Source organism: Citrus sinensis, chromosome 7 (assembly GCF_022201045.2).
Source record: "Citrus sinensis cultivar Valencia sweet orange chromosome 7, DVS_A1.0, whole genome shotgun sequence".
NCBI lineage: Eukaryota > Viridiplantae > Streptophyta > Magnoliopsida > Sapindales > Rutaceae > Citrus > Citrus sinensis.
In genome coordinates this window covers 3,292,690-3,311,820 of record NC_068562.1, presented here as the reverse complement: position 1 = coordinate 3,311,820, position 19,131 = coordinate 3,292,690, and the positions used below count along the sequence as shown (strand labels likewise).

The following is a 19,131-nucleotide window of genomic DNA, read 5'->3' as shown; positions in this document are numbered from 1 at the left end:
TATTGTCGCTTATACCGTTGATCAATGCTGTAATGAGCATATATCTATATATACACACGCACGCACGGGGCCGGGGGGGGGGGGGGGGGGGGGGTGGGGGGGGGGGGGGTGTGGGGGTTAGCTTTGGACGTTGGATCGAAGTCTTGTTTGCTTTAAAGTAGTAATGACTTTTTAAGGTGTGGGACCAAATTGCAAATTGTAAATCCTTCAAAACGTTTTCTTGTTCATCCACACTATCTCATCAACTAAGCCAGTTGTTATTTCGGAAAGTCAGAAACAGCAACCTAAGAACTTAAAACTTATCAAAATTAATCAAGCTTTAGTTGAAATTAAGCAATACTGTATATATGTATATGATGTTTCTCTTAGAAGAAAACTTGATCATCCGAAATTTCTCGTAAGAAGTTCTTATTTTTTCATCGTCCGTGCTTGATGATATGGTCAAAGTATATATTTGAATATAAGAATTAGAAAGAAAAAAAAAATATTTTTGCAAGCTTAGAATGAAAATGTTGGATCCTTAATCTAACGTTGGGTTTATGTATGAATAATTATGTGATGCGAAATGTCATATAAGATTAAACCTAATTAAAAGTGATTTATTAAGGTTTTCAGTAATTTGAGTTTTAATGTATTTAATAGGGTGTGAGTTTTTAATGTGTAAAGATTTATGGATAATTTCTATATTCATGAAAGACTAAAAATAGAAGTAAAAAAAGATAACAAGGAAGATATCCATACAAGTGATTATGAACCCCATATCACACATTTATATTCTATTCTTTTATGACATCTCACCATCAAAGACAGTGTAAAAAGAAAGTTAAAGAATTCTCCAAGAAACATATTGATCTGGAAGGCAAGTCATACAGCTCTAGAGAGTAATTGGTTGTTACAGATTCAAATACATTTTTGTGCATATTTGATTATTAATTTTTGGTGATAAAATATAAATGTTCCTAAAACTTAAGCAATAGTTTTCACTGAAAATTATTTTTAAAAGAACTATTAATTATATTTTACACGTTGCCATATAGTTATATATGGTCATGGATGAATCCTAATTATTCTCTATTTTAAGTGTCATCAAGTAGAGTGCGATGATTCGATTCTTTTTAATGTGTACTCTATTTTTCAGTATGCACATGCATCAAAGTACAAAAGGGTACCAGATATATAATTCAATTTTATGATCTGATAACTATATATGTATATACGTGTGCTGGAGTGGACATATTAGCTCAATGAACATGAATCATGGCACGACCAGCTGTATCTATTAAAGCATATATATCTCTTGGCAAGTTTAACAAGCAAAAGTGTTGAGAACAAATTAGATAATTAGTGTATGATGAGATCATAGAAACCTGTAAAGTTCGATTATGTGTCACATCTCTTGTGTTGCATTTCCCCATCACTGAACCACGCCATGCGTGCGCATGAGGAGTAATCAAAATTTGATATTCAACTTTGGTTATATTCCTCAAAGTCCAAACTAGTACTGTTTATTAATTCGTGAAATGTGTTAAAACTAATTAACTCCTTGTCTAAATCAAAAACAACAAAATCTTTGAATTATATATATACACGTGCACACCTCTAGCACGCTTTCCATTATTCTTATGTCATCCTCTCAGATGAGATCTGCTAGCTGCTAGCTAATTTCAATAGTCGTGGAGCTGCCCTCATTAATCAACCAATTCCATTCGGCCACGTGGGAAATCTTAAACTTGTGATCATTTCTAACTACTGATCAGAAGCAGCTTCGCTGTACTTAGTTCATTGTTAAGTGAAAATCAAACGTAACAAAGCCTAATAAATCAACTTAGGCGGCACTTTCGTTTTCTTAATTTGCGTAATTTTTCAAATGTAAATTGTCAGCTCTGAGCTAACTTTCCTCTCTAAAAGTCAAATTTATTTCCTGATAGAACTGGTATACTTAAAAGGTCTCATCAATATAGAATGCATACACAAGCCGAAGGAGATTACAAACTAAACTTTCGCTCAAAAGGGAATTGATGGCACATGATTATAATACACACACACACACACAACTGGGCAATCTTCTCTCTGTCTGATGCTCAAGTTTGGATTAGGTAGGGAGGAGATTTGGAAGCGATCAACACGAAATGGTGACATAATTATATACTTGTATAAAATAAAATGGAGAGAATTCATAACTAAATTAAAAATATATATATGCATTCCCCTTTCTTGTCATTCAATTTTGACTTATCAAAATGAATTAAATCCGATTGACTGACCATTCATTTATAATACCTTAATTAAATTTTAGTTTTTATATCAATCTTCAATTGTCCACAAGGAATTGTATCAGCTAACCATGTCGTCCATTTTGATCAATGTCAGAACTGTCGTGCCAGCACTAATGATTTTTAAAAAAAATTTCCAATTATTGGCAAGATAACGTATTCCTCTCTGATCGAAGTAACAAATGAATTAAAAATCTAATTCTTGAACATATCCAAGGACTTTGCTCAGGCATGTTAACTTACAAGGAAGGAAAAAGAAAACATAAAAGGGAAACAGTTTCTCTGGTTGTTCAAATGTAAAATTCATCAGTTAACAATTGAGGTGAAAATTGGATGTCAAGAAAATATGATGTACAAATTTTTGGCTGAATACTGAAAGGTATATTAGTCCTCAAAATGGAGTTCATGGTGACGTACTGACATTTTTATTTCCTTTTTTCTTGCACTTACCAGTAACTCAATCTCCCCTCCATTTTTACTTTATACAATATATGCGTGCAATAAAGCCCTCAGAAGGTAAAAGCTTATTTGAATATATTCATGCTCATACTTTGAAGACAGGTCCACATGATTAATCAGAGTACAATTTTTCCATTTCTAGCTCAAGTAAGTGGTGATTATGTATGCTGCCAACAATGTTATTGCTGCGTTTCTACCATCCTGGCCAGACTTCTTAATTCTGATGTGCGCAACCATTCAAGAAGTAGGTTACTCTAGGTCTAGGACACCAACAATTATATGCAGATTAAAGTTTGTAAATCAGAAGATGGTGATGTTACAGCTCAGAGAAAATCTAGAAAAAGAAAGTTGGTCCTGCAGTTGCAACTAGCAAAGAGTCATGCAACTTTTATCACTAATTATTCCAGACAAACCAGTGTAACAAATGATGTTTATGGCACATAGAAATTGACAAATTGATTTTACATTCCGGTCCTATTTTACTTCTTTCACCGCGAAGACTTTGATTCACGGAGCTTCCTTTCATCGGACAGCATTTTTGCGAATCTGCATACATCGAACAGAAATTATGATTGAGTAATGAATTAACTCATCGCCGCACTAAATGGAGAATATTTTCATAAATTTCATTTGCAGTTTAGGAAGGAAAAAAAATTGATGAGATGAGACTGCTCTTATTATGTCTACACTCGGTTGAATATTCAGAATTATGTAAAGAATATTTAAAAAGATAGCATTCATATAAAATAATGATGAAGTTACCGTTTGAGTGCTTCTTCGTTGGTGCCAGCACTTCCATTTTCAATAGGTTCATACAAACCCGTGTCCAAATTTATGCGGGAAACTGGTTTTTTCAACAAGGCCTCGCCAGCTCTAACAAGGTTTTCTGAATTCTCCGGTGTAGTTAGATCAATCGAAGACAGGTCTCCTTGTAGCGTGTCATCCTGCTTTATTCATTTCATTAACTTGCCAGAAAAACATACTGATATAATATATAATTATATACTATTATATATAATAAACAGGCATGCTGGTGGAACCGGATCGGAAAGATTATCTATTCTATTTCTTCAGCTGACTGATAATTCTTAAAACTTATTAATCTAGATTGTTCAGAAAGAATGAGAAACGACCAAATGGAAATGACTTAAATGTTATTCCAAAACTTAAGCTGAGCCATTCTACTTTAGTTCTAATGTCAGTGCCAGTTTTGTCTCACTAAAATTTTTATCTTCTTCATAAATTAATTAGAGGTTGTGACTTATGATTATGTTTAGGGGTGGGCAAATCGTATTTCGATTCGGGTTGTTTGGGTTTCGGTTTGGATTTCAAACTGTTTGGTTTGGGAAACTCAACCCAATCAGGTTGAAACTATAAACCCGAACCAAATTTAATTCAGTTTGGTTTGGTTCGGGTTATAAATTCGGGTTCATTTATATTAAAAATCTTAATTTTATTTACACCCAAAAAAGAATAATTAACTAAATATCAAACAAAATTTTCATAATTTTATTCACAAATTAACTAATTAACATAAATTATTATATATTTAACAATTAACAAAAAAATTAACAACAATTAACAAAAGAAAATTAAGAAATTAACTAACAATTAAAACAATAAATTACTAAAAGATTAATTAATGGGAGATTAGAAAAAGAAGAAGCATTTGGTGGTGAAGGAAGAAAAGAAGAAGAAGAAGATGTTTGGCAGCAGCGAAGGAAAGAAGAAGAAGAAAAAGAAAGGAAGGAGACTTGAAGAAGAAGAAGAAGTTGTTCGGCAGCGGCAGAAGGAAACAAGACGAAGAAAAAGAGAAGATAAAGTAAAAAAAAAAAACAGAAAAAGAAAATAAGAAGATAATCTTTGGAAGTGGCGGAAGAAAAAGAGGAGAAGGAGAAGAAAGAGGAAAAATAAGAAGGAGAAGAAAAAGGTAAAAGAAGAAGAAGTGGAGGAGTGTGGCGGTTGAGAATTGTATGTTTAGGAATTGGGAGTTGTGATGTGTTAGAGTTAGGAATATGTTTTTAAGTTTTTTTTTTTTTAGTTAATCTGATCAGTTGACTATTCGGTTCGGGTAGAACTGGAATCGAAATACAACCCGATCGGGTTTGAAGGAATTTTCAACCCAAACAGGTTGTAAACTTCAACCAAAACCGAACCAAACTTGAAATAAATTTTGGGTTCGGTTCGGCTCGAAACAACCTAATTCGAACGCCCACTTTTTACAGATGCTATGCCGCCACTCGGACTCGAACCGAGATGCTCTAGCACTGCTTCCTAAGAGCAGCGTGTCTACCGATTTCACCATAGCGGCTTGCTCGAAATCATAATACCCTATTATTAGTCAATCGTCGAGATTGAAAGAGTCTATTTCAATGGATTTTTATTCATCAATTTGAAATTTGAATGTTTACTAAAAACAAAAAACATTGAAAGGGCTATTTAAAGATTCCGCCCCTTCTTTTGTTGTTGTATTTAATTATTTAAGGTTTCAGTTTTATTTAACTTAACTTTCAGAGTTTCTTCTTTGATAAACTAGAACCTTGTAACAATCGTAACTAAATAGTTCTAACTTCACTCTAGCGAACAACTCAAAAAGGGTTTTTTTCTTTTTTCATTTTTTAGAACTTTTGTGTTTGTGTTTGTGTTGTCATAATTGCTAGGTTTTTTTCCACTATTAATTTGTCCTAGGATTGATCAAATCAATTAGGTATTGGGTTGGACGTAAGTGATCTACGAAGAAGAAGAAGCCTAAAACAAAATGAGAAGCAGCTAACCAAGTTCTCGAAGAGAGATAATTAATTGCATTGATCTCGGTAGCTACACCACTCACATAATTTAAAGAACCTAAAGGAGCATGAGTCATATATTCCACAAAACGTCGTTCTTGCCAAGGTTGTATGTCCTTTTTCAACCTACTCAAGTCTAAACCGTTGGGACCCCTTAGAGGTTCTAACCATGGAGCACGCAGATCCACAAAACACATAGTTTCTCCCACAACCCTAATTATGGTATGAGGGGGTGTTTATCTGTTTAATTTTTTATTTTTCTTCTTTGGTTCTTATTTGTTTACTTTTTCTTTTTCTTTTTTTAGACTTACAACTTAAATAGTTAAATATAGACTTTGAAACCTGTCCGATACTCACTAAACTCTAATTAGAATAAGACAGTAATCTTGTCTTAAAGGAAGCCATGCATAACGGAGGAAAAACAAACTTAAAGAGGCAAAAAAACAAAAAAATGTAAGCCTTAGGGGCCAAAACATGAATTTCATATAGAGAAGGAGTATATTTCATAGAAGGCCCTTATCTTTGCTGAAATTTATTCTGACCTAGATAATTATAGTTCCGCCTTGGATAGATGTAAAATTTCATGGATTTAACTTATTTTAAAAACTTATTTTGGTAAGTTGAGAGTTACGCAGGTTTATTTAAAAATTATTCTCAACGGATTCGAGATTAGTTATCTCCTCAAAGATAGATTCAACCCATCACTAAGAAAAGGACAAGAGGGAGAATAATGGAAAAGAGCTTACATCAATCCTGAGATAATTATCCTCCGACTGAAGGGCGTGAAAAACCACAGAGATGTGATAATCAACCATATCTCCAATTGCTTGACCATAACAATCTAGTAACGGTGTATCCCCATTGTCATACAACCAATTTATCACTCCCCATCTGGAAGCCATTTTTGCGTTGTATTTGTGTTCACTCCTTTTTGAGCCAGTCCCTAGGGAGATCACAAGGAAACGAGTATAGTCCAAGGGATTGATTTGGCAGAAATCTGGATTCTTCAGTATATGCTTGGTCACCTCGCAAATGGCTACCAAAGTCTTCATCATATCACACACAGTTCACGCGCACAGATTGTTAATTAGTCCAATATGCTCTCAATTACTTAACTGATAGAGATTTTTCTGTTAAAACAAAAAGAAAAGTCACCGGATTGTTTGCAGCCACACCGCCATCAATGAGATTGAACTCTTTCAAAGTTCCATGGTCATCTGGGTTCTCAAAATAGTAGGCAGGAAAGTAAGTTGGCGCTGCGGAGGTACCAATGGCTATGTCTGCTAATTGAGCATCCAAGTCAGGACTTGCTGCTACCTGAATGTACATGACAAATTCATGAATTAATTGATTCCCGAATTACTATGTCTGGAGCTAAATTATATCCATGCTGGCAAAATAACCTGAAATGAGGAGAAGATAGTAGGTTGAAGTTTCTTGATGTCGAAAGTTGGAATGACAACGTTTGTCAAGGTTTGATGTAACTTTGTGTCCTTTAAGTTCTCCTTTATCACCTTGTGAAGGTACTTCCCGTCATATTTGCTTCCCATTAGAGCTCTCACTCGATTTACAACCGAATTAGCTAGCATACCCCTGTGTATATTTTATAATTAGGGGGGAAAAAAATCAAAATTATGCATGCATAAATGGATGCCAACTTTTGATTGACTAATTAATTTTCAAGCATATATTGTCACCTTAATTGTGGGAAAATTTGGGGACCGTGCCTAATGTAGAATGGCACTATATCCTTGGCAGCGGACATGGGACGATTTTGCTCTTTTGGTGCTGTTAGCATAGCTGTTATAAGACCACCTGTACTTGTTCCTGCGATCACATCAAAGTAATCGGCAAGTCTTGCATCCTGACCGTCAAGTTCCTATATATAGTTGTAGTACTACTGTTAGAACCATGCATTGTGCATATCTTGGTGTGACCATTAACGAAAATAATTTCTTTGGAATTAATGAATTAATGTTACCTGAAGTTGAGATTCAAGGTAAGCAAGAATGACACCTGGAATGATTCCTCGAATTCCTCCACCATCAATACTAAGAATTGTAATTAGATTTGCATGTGTTGGAGGTCGATTAGTAGGAAATGTTCTGTTCTCCATTTGGATGAAATATTGGTGCAAGAAGATATACAAAGTATTAATATATACCAAAAAACTAGCTTAGAAAATTAACAAAATACAATAAGATGTTATCTATAGAATGTTGTCGCTTATTATATATATATATATAGACACACATGTAGAGAGAGAGAGAGAGAGAGAGAGCTTTGCACGTTGGATCAAAGTCTTGTTTGTTTTAAATTAGTAAAGAATTTCTAAGGTGTGGGACCAAATTGCATATTGCAAATTCTTCAAAACGTACATTTCTTGTTCACCCACACTATCTCGTCGACTGAGCCAGTTGTTAATTCGGAAAGTCAGAAACAAAACGTAAGAACTTCAAACTTATCAAAATTGATCAAGCTTTAGTCGAAATTAAGCGACATATATGTATATGATGTTTCTTGTAGAACAAAACTTGATCATTCGAAGTTTTTCGTAAGAAGTCCCTATTTTTCATCGTCAGTGCTTGATGATATGGTAAAAGTATATACTTCAATATGGGAATTATAAAGAAAAAGTTACCGGTGCAAGCTTAGGATGAAAAATGTTATTAGATTCTCAATCCAATATTGAGGTCATATGTGAATAATTATATGTGCAACAGTGCAAGATGTCATATCAGGTTAAACCTAATTAAAAATAATCTATTAATATTTTCAGTAATTTAAGTTTTAATGTATGTGTGAGTCTTTAATGTTTAAAGACCTAAAGCTATGTTTGGCACGCATGATTGGATTGGACTAACTATTATAATTGGACTAAATTAGAATAGATTAGATTAAGTTGGATTATATATAGTGCCAACTTATGTTTGGTATTGTATCGGATGGATTATACTAAATTAAATTTACATGAAATTAAATAGTATTTACATTAATATTTGAATTTAAATATCAACTATTTATAGATATTTAACAAGAAATATTATAATTAATTCAAAATAAAACTAATAAGAAATACACACACACACACACAAATAAAGAAGTATATATTATTTAAATTATAGGCTATTTCAAATGAGATATATCATTTCATTAAATAAAATAAATAAATTAATTAATAACTTTTAAGTAAATCATGAATAAAAAATAAATTACTTAATTAAAAATAATAAATAAATAAGTAAATAATTTTTAAGTTATAAATAAAATGGTGTAATAAATTATGGAAGATATTATAAATGGACAAATATTTTTCTTGACATTATCTAGTCCCAACTAAACCCACATGAAAGTTAGGATTAGCAATCCCATTAATTTAGGGTTAAATTTTGAATTTAGTCCATTAATCCAATCCAAGTGAGCATGCCAAACATGGTATTAATATTTTGTCTCAATAATTAATCCAATCCTACACTTAATCCTCGCTCCCAAACATAGCCTAAGGGTAATTTCTATATTCATGAAAGACTAAAAATAGAAATAAAAAAAGATAACAAGAAAGTTATCTATATAAATGATTATGAATCCCAAATCACATGTTTTTATTCTATTATTTTATGACATCTTATCATCAGATAGAGTGCAAAGAAAAATTAAAGAATTTTATAGGAAAACATGTTGATTTAGAAAGCAAGCCACACACTGCTCTAGTGATTAATTGATCGTTATAGATTCAAGTATGCTTTTGTATATTCGATTATTGATTTTTGATGATAAAACATAAATATTTCTGAAATTTAAATGATGGTTTTCATCCAAGATTATTTTTAACAGAAAAAAAAACTATTACATGCTGCTATATATTTATATGTAGTTATAGATGAATTCTAATGATTCTCTATTTCGAGTATCATCATGAAAAGTGCAATGATTCGATTCTTTTTAATGTGTGTTTCTATTTTTTTAGTATGCACACGCATTAAAGGAAAACAGGGTGCCAGATATATAATTCAATTATATGATCTGCATAACTATATATGTATATACGTGTGCTGGAGTGGACATATTAGCTCAATGAACATGAATGATGACGTGATCAGTTGTATTTATTAAAGCATATATGTATCTCTGAGCAAGTTTAACAAGCAAAAGTGTTGGGAGCAAATCAGATAATGAGTAGATAATGAGATCATAGAAACCTGTAAAGTTCGATAATGCGTCACATCTCTTGTGTTGCATTTCCCCGTCACCGAACCACAACATGCGTGTGCATGAGGAATAATTAATATCCAACATTGGTTTAGCATCACTGTAATTAATTAGTTCATTGTTAAGTGAGAATCAAACCTAACAGAGCCTATTACATCAACTTAGGTGGCACTTTCCTCTTCTTAATTTGCCTTAACTTTTCAAATGATATTGTTTACCTATATATAAACTTTATTTACGTACCTTACTTGTAAATGGTCAGCTCTGACCTATCTTTCCTCTTTAAATGTTTAAGAAAGTTATTAAAATTCGGAAATTTTATTTCCTGATAGAATTGTGTAAACTCAAAGGTCTCATCAATATAGAATGCATCCACAAACGGGAGGAGATTACAAACAAAACTTTTGCTCAGAAGGAAATTGATCGCACATGATGTAATCTTCTCTCTGTCTGATACTGGATTAGCTAGGGAGGAGATTGGGAAGTGATGAACACGAAATGGTGACATAATAATATACATGTATAAAATAAAACGGAAAGAATTCATAACTAAATTAAAAATATCTATATTCCCCTTCCTTGTCATTCGCCCTTGACTCACCAAATGGATTAAATCCTATTGAGAAACCACTCATTTATAATACCTTAATTAAATTTTAGTTTTTATATCAATCTTCAATTGTGCCACTAGGAATTATATATCAGCTAACCATGTCTTCCATTTTGACAATGTCAGAATTGTCATGCCAGCACTAATGATTTTTTTATTTTTAATTTTTCCAATTATTGGCAATATAACGTATTCCTCTCCGATCAAAGTGACAAATGAATTAAAAATATAATTCTGAACATATCCAAGGACTTTGCTCAGGCATGTTAATTTACAAGAAAGGAAAAAGAAAAACATAAAAAGGTAGTTGTTCAAATGTAAAATTCATCAGTTAACGATTGAGGTGAAAATTGGATGTTAAGAAAATAAGACATAAAAATTTTTGGTTGAATACTGAAAGGTAGATTAGTCCTCAAAATGGAGTTAATGGTGACGTACTGACACTTACCTTCGTCATTAATTTTGACAATTTTATTTCCTTTTTTCTTACACTTAGCAGTGAGCCAGTAACTCAATCTCCCCTCTCCATTTTTACTTTATTCCGTATATACGTACAATAAAGCCCTCAGAAGGTAAAAGCTCTCCCAATTTACCGGCCTCGTTTCAAAATGAAGCCCAGCCCGTGAAGACTTATTGAGGCCCATTAAGATTTGGTCCAAAGTTGGAAAAATTGCAGCATAATAATAATAATCAAATTAATAAATAAATAAAAATTAGAGGTTGTTGAATGTTGATGCAGAGAGACAGCGTAGTTGATACAAACAGGAGGATCGCAAATGGTAGCGTGGGGTTCACGTTGCCGGACTTGTAAAATAACATCATTGATTTCATTCAATTCTTTGTTTTTTTATTTATTTAAATGTTTTCGAAACTTGAACTTGAAGAAAACGTCGCAACGTTTAAAATCCATGAACTGTGAATGCGACTCCGAAATGGATGGATTACTCGCAATAATAACGTTGCCCTCCCCACTCACTCATCATTATCTATCATCATTCACATTTGCTTTTGCTTTTTCTTTTGCTTTGCACCTCTGAATGTATGTATGTGCATGCTTTTTTATCATTTAATTTTTCTTAGACGTCTCGAAATTAATCATAAAAATTATGGTAGCTGATGATTCTCTAGTTGTTTCAACCCACGAACATTTAATGGGTCAGATCTTACAAGAATCTCAGAGAGTAATTTAATTAAGACTTCAGAAAATATATCATTCTGTACACGGAGCTAGAAAATAAAATTAAAAAATAGATGGTGATTAATTATTAATCAGCAAGAATCAAATTAGTCATTTTTATTTATATATTTATTCTTGGTTTAAAGCTAATGGCTTTACCGCATTTATTTAGTACTTTGTATACAAACAATTTTTTATAAAATTCTATTGTATTTCCCAACGACCAATTTTGACCGTGTCAATTAATGATCGATGAGTTCTAAAACATTTTTTAAGAAAAAAAAGGTTGGAATCTTCTCGAGTTGTGCATCCTTTTTAATGCCACACGATTTAATTAATTAACTTTTTATTGAGAAGAATTAATTTAATTTAAGCTCGCCGTGTCAATTGTCAAATAAGCAAGGCGACAAAATCAAGGGTAATCGGTGGCCTTGTTCAGACCTTTCATTATTGGATTATGGGCAATAGAATTTTCGTGAAAATTTAAGTTGGCACTCCCAATTCAACCGAAGGGAAAGGAAAAATGCGTGGAAAGGCTTACTAATTTTATTAAGGACGTCCTTTTTAATGACGAAGACGAACCAACCAAGCAAAAGAAGAAAAAATCATCCGCCCCATTAATGCCACAGGTATGATGCTATTTTATTTTATTAAACACGTAATTGACAAGTTTTCATCATTGATTTAGGATGCTCTTGAAATTGAAATTGAAATTGAGTAATTGGAGCTTAAAAATTATAATATTAAAATATTTAATAAGCACTATCTTAATCCCAAATATAATCTACCTGTATTTTAGTTTAATGTTCAAAAAATCAATGTAAAGGCAGTTTCGCATTTCTTTTCAAACTGAAGATCTTCATTACGAATTGAATTACACCCTTATATAGATGATGTTTTGTATATTTTTAGTATTAGCATATTATTATAATTTGATCATTTTTATATTTTAATTTATTAATTACAAATCACCGACCCAAACTTAAAGAGAAACTCATATGATAATTAAGATAATTCTAGTCTACAAAATTTCAATGGAAAATAAAATTTTCTCACTACATATATAACGTCTAAAGATTCAAGTTGTTCACATTTAAAACACAAGAAAAAGTGAATGGAACATTATCCCAAAATGTGAATGATAGAATTTGATCCCATCTAAGATATTAAAAATCTTACATTAGTTTCACATTAGTTTAATTAAGTACTCTAATAGTCGTTGCATTGTAATAAATAACTTATCCCTATTTTCAGATGACTGTACATAAGCAGAGAGAGATTTTTAATTATATCAGCAAATTTCAAGGACGAGAAATTATTCTATATTTGAAAAACAGAAAGAAAGAAAGAAAAACAAAAGTCAAAGTCGTGTTGGGGGGTAGCGGTCCGAGAGAAGAAGACACAGGAGAAGTAACAACATTTAAGATTAAGAATTAATCTTAGTAGAATCCGAGATTTTAGCAAAACAAAACTAATCCCCCGGATTCAGGGCCTCTGTTTTTATTTATGTAAAAGGCTAAAACAAGTGATTCTGATTTCTGTTCTGAGTCACCAAACTTCTTAAATAAATCGATAATTAGAAAAACTACAGACCCATTATCAGAAATACATATATTTATAATTTGCAAGAGAAGAACGAGGACGCTCTCTCTTCTGATCTTCTCTTGCAGTCTACTAGTCTTGGGTTTTTTATTCAATATATAAGGGCGTTGTTTTCCACGAGGCCAATTAGCTACAGAACAGAGCTGAGACACATTATGCCATAATCTTTTTGGCTGCTTCTCCTTCTTCTTCAATTGCTTCGTGGAGCTGAGTATGAGAGAACAAGAGGGCTTTATTTTATTTTTCTAATTTTTTGTTTTGCTGGGTGGGTCTGTGAGTTCCTCTCAGTTTCTGGAAATAGCCATGGCAGAGTACATTTATTTATCCAACAAGGTACGTTTTTGTTCTTGTGCAAGATGGTAACTTTTCAAAGTTTTATTATCTGTTCATGTCGTCTTTGGATTTTTTTTTCAAAGTGATTTTTCCCCTAGTTTCTGAACAAATTATTGTTGATTAGTATTTGTGAATGATTGGTTTGGTCGGCATGGCATTTGTGTTTCTCTTCTCTGCTTGCTCCGATCTGGGATTTCTCCACGAAGTTTATTTATTTATTTATTTTCTAATTTAGATATCGATATTGGATTTTGTGGGTTGTTTGTGTCTCTGCCTCTCCAAGGAAATGATACCCGCATGTTTTTTTTTTTTTTTTTTCAGTTTATGGTTTCTTTTATTTTACCCTCATTTGTGCAACTGTGCTGTTCACAAGTTCCATTTTTTTTTTCCCTTTTGGTACGTCTTTTCTGTTAATGTCGTAATATTATTATTTTGTCACATGAAAATCTCTCATTCTGTTCCCTTGTTCTCTTTAATTGAAATAGCTTAGATGAAATTATAGTGTAAATCTCTGTAATTTTTTATTTTTATTTTTTATGTTTTGCCCATGAAGCTGCTTCGCATGAATATGTTAATAATATTTCACATATTTGGTTATTTTGTGTCTTACAGGATACCCTAATTATAAAGCCCTCAAAGAAATCCCCTTTATTGTTAAGGTTGATAGCTTTGCTATTTGCAGTGGTCTGTGGCGTTTTTTTCTGTTCAATCCGTTTAAAGCAAATGAGCATTGGCAGTAGAATTAGGTTTCAACCCTTCCAAGTCCTTGGAAGATCTTATAGTGAGTACGGAATCAAACAGATAGAAATTTCTGGCGAAAACGACACCAAACAGCTAGAAGTTCCCCCTGTGTATCACCTAACCCAGATAGAAGTTCCTGGCGAAAATGACACCAAGCAGTTTGAGTTTCCTCCTGTGCATTACCCAAAACCCCAAACTTTTAACAGGTAACTAAGAATTTTTTATTTTCATAAATTTGGGTTCATAAGCCTGATTTCATCATGTTTTGCTTTGCTTTATTAACAGAACTGAATGTGCACACAATCCTGTACAATACTTTGCCATAATCTCAATGCAAAGATCAGGAAGTGGATGGTTTGAGACCTTGTTAAATAGTCATATGAATGTGAGTTCAAATGGGGAGATTTTCTCTGTTATGGATCGTAGGCAAAATGTTTCTTCAATTATAAAGACTCTAGATACAGTTTACAACTTGGATTGGTTTACTAGTGCTTCCAAGAATGAGTGCTCTGCAGCAGTTGGCTTTAAGTGGATGCTCAATCAGGTATAACGTTCTCGTCAAATTTGTGTTTTCTCTTGTTGGTTGCTATTAAAATACCTATTGGTTACCCATTATCATTATTGAATGTGAAATTATGGCAACTGCTGCCCACCTTACCCTTGACCTGTCAGCATATGTGAATTTATTTATCATGGTTGACCCAAACAAATTGATTTGTTGTTACAGTTCTGAATCACTGGGATCATGTATTCATGTTTGCTCCCTTCATTGGATGACCACAGATTGGAAAATTTACCCAATAATTGAAGCTATTTTATTCATAATTCAACTAACATATCTTCATCTATTTTATTTCTGTCAAGATGAGCTTATTATTATTAGGGATTTGGGATACTTGTCTTGTTATCTGTGTTCGCCTCATGATTTTGTTTTGTTATGTTAGAAGAAAATTTTATAACCTCCTCATAGAAGAATAAGTGCGGTAATTGAAGAGTTGTCAATTAGAAAGTAAAAAGTTGTAGGATGAAGTTTGCAAAACCACGTGTAATAAGAACACGTCAATTTGGGTCGTGTGGACTATTAGGTAGGAATACAATATAGAATATCTCGTAACTGTAAAATATATTCATCATGTACAGAGCTTTAGATGTTGGGCATATTTTATTTCTGTATTGGATGGATGACTAAGGATTGATACCAATTTTGGGCCACTGAAGTGATAGAGAGGAAACAATCATTTGTATTAAAAAAGTGCTTCATAGGCAGACTGATGTTATGTCATCCTTCATAAATTGATAACTTAGTTGTTTGGTACACAAGGTCGGTGTTTTAGTCTATTTCACCTTGAAATGGTTGTGCATTCAGCATTAAGAAAAATTCTGTGCACATATTGTTTTCTTGCATTTGTCAGAACATCAGCAGCTTTTGTGTAAATATATGTTAGCGATTGCCATTTGTTATTTGATTTACAGGTTACTACTCGGAAACATTATAGTTTTGGTTATGCTCTGTGTACAGGGCTTGATGCAGTATCATAAAGAAATAGTTGAATACTTCAATCGTAGGGGTGTTTCTGTTATATTTCTCTTTCGACGAAATCTGCTCCGTCGGTTGGTTTCTGTACTTGCAAATTCCTATGATCGCTATGCTAAACTGTTGAATGGAACTCACAAGTCCCATGTGCATTCACACCAAGAGGTTACCCTCTCTCTTTCTCTGTCGCTTTGCGCGCACACACAACACACATTTACATTGCACGATCTTGAACGCTGTGGTAGTAACTTCCAGGCTGAAGCCCTCTCAAGGTATAAGCCTGCCATCAATTCCACATTGTTGATAGCTGAGCTGAAGGAAATGGAGTTGACTGCTGCCAAGGCCTTCGAATATTTCAATAGTACCCGCCACATTGTTCTGTACTATGAGGATCTCGTTAAAAACCGCAAGGTAACGATTATGAAATTCTTGAAGTTTACATGCACTTTAATGGTAGCCAATTTGGGCTGATAATTTTCATACAAGTCTGTCTTAAAATACTCTACTGTGAAGATGGATTGTGAGTAGATGCTGATCTTGCAATTTTTCTCAACTGATTAGTTTCCATCCATACCTCTGTATGGTGGTCATGACCCTCATCATTCATTGCAGAAACTGAAAGAAGTTCTTGAGTTTCTGAGGCTGCCCCAGATGAAATTAAAAAGCCGTCAGGTTAAAATACACAGAGGTACATTATCAGAACACATACAGAACTGGAATGATGTTAAGAAGACTCTCAATGGAACAGAATATGGAAGTTTACTCCTTGCTGACTATAGAAGATGACAGACACTTTGATAACCACCCAAGTAACCAGTGAAACTACCAACTTCAACTGATTTTATTTCTAGTCAGGATACTCACCCCCATTCAAAATTTTTGCTGCATTAGTGCTTCCACGCATGTATCTCTCTTTCTTATCTCAATATCTCGTTGAGCCCGACATTTATCCTTCATGTTCATGATAATGATGGAGAGAGTTACAATGTAAATTTTAGCGCAAATCTAATTGCAAATGCTGTTCCATTTAACTTCCATTTCATCGTTTGTCTTTTATAGGCAATTTTGTAATATGGTGTAAATGAAAGAGAATGAAGTCATTTAATAACACTCTATGACTTTAACAATTTTACTTTTTTTTTTCGTTTATTACTCTTTTTAACTGAAAATTAGCTCCAGCCTCAGCATGAATGGATAAAAATGGTATCTTCGTTATTTGGCTAGTTTTTAAATCAATAATCATTCTTCATCGCCTATTCACCTTGCACTGAAGAACGAGGATCTTTCAATCGGCATTCGGAGCGGAGACGGGAGAACCGACGGCTGCACTCCCCGTATTACTGAGTACACCCCACGGGAGGTTGTACCTAACTACAAAAAGGGTATATCAATAAATATAATGGAGTCGTGAGAGAAATGCACGCTCCTCCAATAACCTCTTAGGTAGCGTTTACTTTTTGGATTAGAGTGAGAATCTTGAGGAGTGGAAATCCTAAGATTGGGAGTGTGGAGTGGGAGTAGGTTGTTTACTTACACTGGAATGGAAGCATGGAATGGAGATCAAAATCAAATTTATGTGTTTACTTTGTCTTAGATTGGGAGTAAATAGTTTCAAATTACAATTTATCCTTATTTAAAGAATTATAGTTTTTAATTACTAAGCTAATAAAAAATATATTTAATGAATAAACATTTATTTTATTATATTTTTAAAATTATAATAATTATTAATATTCTTAATTATGAACATCACAATTTTTTATTAATTTTAATATAAAATGAAACGTTATTTTATTTTATTTAATATAATTATATTAAATTTAAATATATTAAATTTATTATTATATAAAATAATAATATATTATTATTTAGTACAAAATTAATATTTTCTTAGAATAAACTATTTATTGTTATTAATTATTAATATTAAATAAATATAGTACTATTTTTAAAAAAAATAAATATAATAATATTATATTTATTAATTCTCTATTAATATAATAATATTATTTTTAAATAATTTTTTAACTTAGAATCAATGCAAATTATTATTTAGTTAAATATAATAATATTATTCAAATAAATATAATTTTATTAATTTTATTTTATTAATTATAAAACATTAAATTGAATTAAATTTAAAAAAAGGTAGAAAATGGAGAGGTGAGAGTGGATTCCCACGCCTACCTCCCCCAATGGGAGTCCCACTCCCACTCCTCACTCAAAAAATGAGTGAAACCCACGGAATGAGATTCCCAATTTCTCCCCAATTTAGTAAAATAAACACTAAAATAAAAGAAATTTATACTCCTCACTCCCATTTCAAAAAATAAACACAGCATTAATGTGTTTCACTTCGGTTGAAGCATCAATCAGAATAACTGTACATCAGCCCCTCAAACGTTGACTTCCCAGTCTTAGGCCCAATTATATTGGGCGCAGTAAGTTGCGGCCTAAAAGGGAATAACTCTCTGTATGTAGCCACAAGCCACTATTACATGTTCCCATGCATGTGTGTAAAGAGCACTAGTCCAAAAGCTAGATTGATAACCTATTCTATATTTCATGTCAAATAGCTTTAGGCACATGTTGAAGAAAATTGACAACGGGTTTTGGCCCAAAGGAATAGAAAATCATGTTCAACTATATATATATATATATATATGAATATTCCAATTCAGACTTCTAGATTTGTTAAAATCCAGAAAAGTTATTAAACCATATAATTTAATAGTGTAATGACCGTAAAAGTTATTAATTTTCTAAATTAAGACTACTTTTTTCCTTCATTCTCTATATCTATATGTATTTCGTTGTTTAATTTGCTCTGTGCTTTACAATTTAGATTTGAGTTGCTGATTTCTTACATTTAAAATAAAATAAAAGGTAAAATCTCGTTTAGTCCTTATATTTTGAGGTTAGTACCCGTTCAGTCCTTATATTTTTAAAAATACCTCAAAACATCCCCGACATTAAATTATTACCACATTTATCTTACTTTTTGTTGCTTTTGGCTTAATTTTTACAATATTACCCTCTTACAATATTTTTTTGGACATTAGTAAAAAGAAAAAAATTAATTATAAATTTAATCTAAAAAAATAAAATAGAAACAAAATTAATATATGTTACTTTTTTGTAACACACTGTTGAGGAATTAATATATTAATTTTTTATTACTAATGTCCAAAAAAAATAGGTAATTTAATTATTTTTACAATAAAAAATTTTTTGGACACATGTAAACTTTCACAAAAATTAATATATATTCTTTTTATTTTTAGGATTAAATTGCTAATTTAATTTTTTTTCTTTTTATTAATTTTATAAAAAGAAACATTATTGTAAGAGGGTAATATTGTAAAAATAAGCTAAAATAAATAAAAAAGTAACATCAGGGATGTCAA

General features: G+C 32.2%; 2 protein-coding genes across 3 annotated transcripts; one reads left to right on the top strand and one right to left on the bottom strand.

Annotated features, from left to right (window-relative positions):
- Positions 1 to 3,105: 3,105 nt before the first annotated feature.
- Positions 3,106 to 10,313, bottom strand: LOC102609337 (patatin-like protein 3). The gene is made up of 8 exons (XM_052444215.1): positions 10,288 to 10,313; positions 7,500 to 7,608; positions 7,216 to 7,397; positions 6,922 to 7,111; positions 6,674 to 6,835; positions 6,265 to 6,564; positions 3,495 to 3,676; positions 3,106 to 3,278 (listed from the first exon to the last, which is right to left on the bottom strand). The coding sequence occupies exons 1-8, from the start codon at positions 10,311 to 10,313 to the stop codon at positions 3,221 to 3,223; spliced, it is 1,209 nt and encodes a 402-aa protein (XP_052300175.1). The 3' UTR covers positions 3,106 to 3,220.
- Positions 10,314 to 12,842: 2,529 nt separating this feature from the next.
- LOC102628576 (uncharacterized) lies at positions 12,843 to 16,851 on the top strand. Of its 2 annotated transcripts, none has more exons than XM_006466568.4 (6): positions 12,843 to 13,449; positions 14,062 to 14,396; positions 14,476 to 14,734; positions 15,710 to 15,889; positions 15,980 to 16,135; positions 16,286 to 16,851. In XM_006466568.4, the coding sequence occupies exons 1-6, from the start codon at positions 13,420 to 13,422 to the stop codon at positions 16,508 to 16,510; spliced, it is 1,185 nt and encodes a 394-aa protein (XP_006466631.1). In that variant the 5' UTR covers positions 12,843 to 13,419; the 3' UTR covers positions 16,511 to 16,851. The 2 variants fall into 2 exon arrangements, with proteins under 2 accessions (XP_006466631.1, XP_006466632.1); XM_006466569.4 differs by having other exon boundaries at positions 12,846 to 13,449; positions 16,337 to 16,851.
- Positions 16,852 to 19,131: the final 2,280 nt, after the last annotated feature.

Bases quoted from the DNA above. Each gene is read 5' to 3' on its own strand.
- LOC102609337 (XM_052444215.1), bottom strand. From the start codon at position 10,313: ATGACAAGGAAGGGGAATATAGATAT. The intron at 7,398-7,499 runs GTAACATTAATT...AACTATATATAG, and splicing joins ACCTTGAATCTCAACTTCAG to GAACTTGACGGTCAGGATGC. The intron at 3,677-6,264 runs GTAAGCTCTTTT...TGAATAAAGCAG, and splicing joins ATAATTATCTCAGGATTGAT to GATGACACGCTACAAGGAGA.
- LOC102628576 (XM_006466568.4), top strand. From the start codon at position 13,420: ATGGCAGAGTACATTTATTTATCCAACAAG. The intron at 14,735-15,709 runs GTATAACGTTCT...CTCTGTGTACAG, and splicing joins TTAAGTGGATGCTCAATCAG to GGCTTGATGCAGTATCATAA. The intron at 15,890-15,979 runs GTTACCCTCTCT...AGTAACTTCCAG, and splicing joins ATGTGCATTCACACCAAGAG to GCTGAAGCCCTCTCAAGGTA.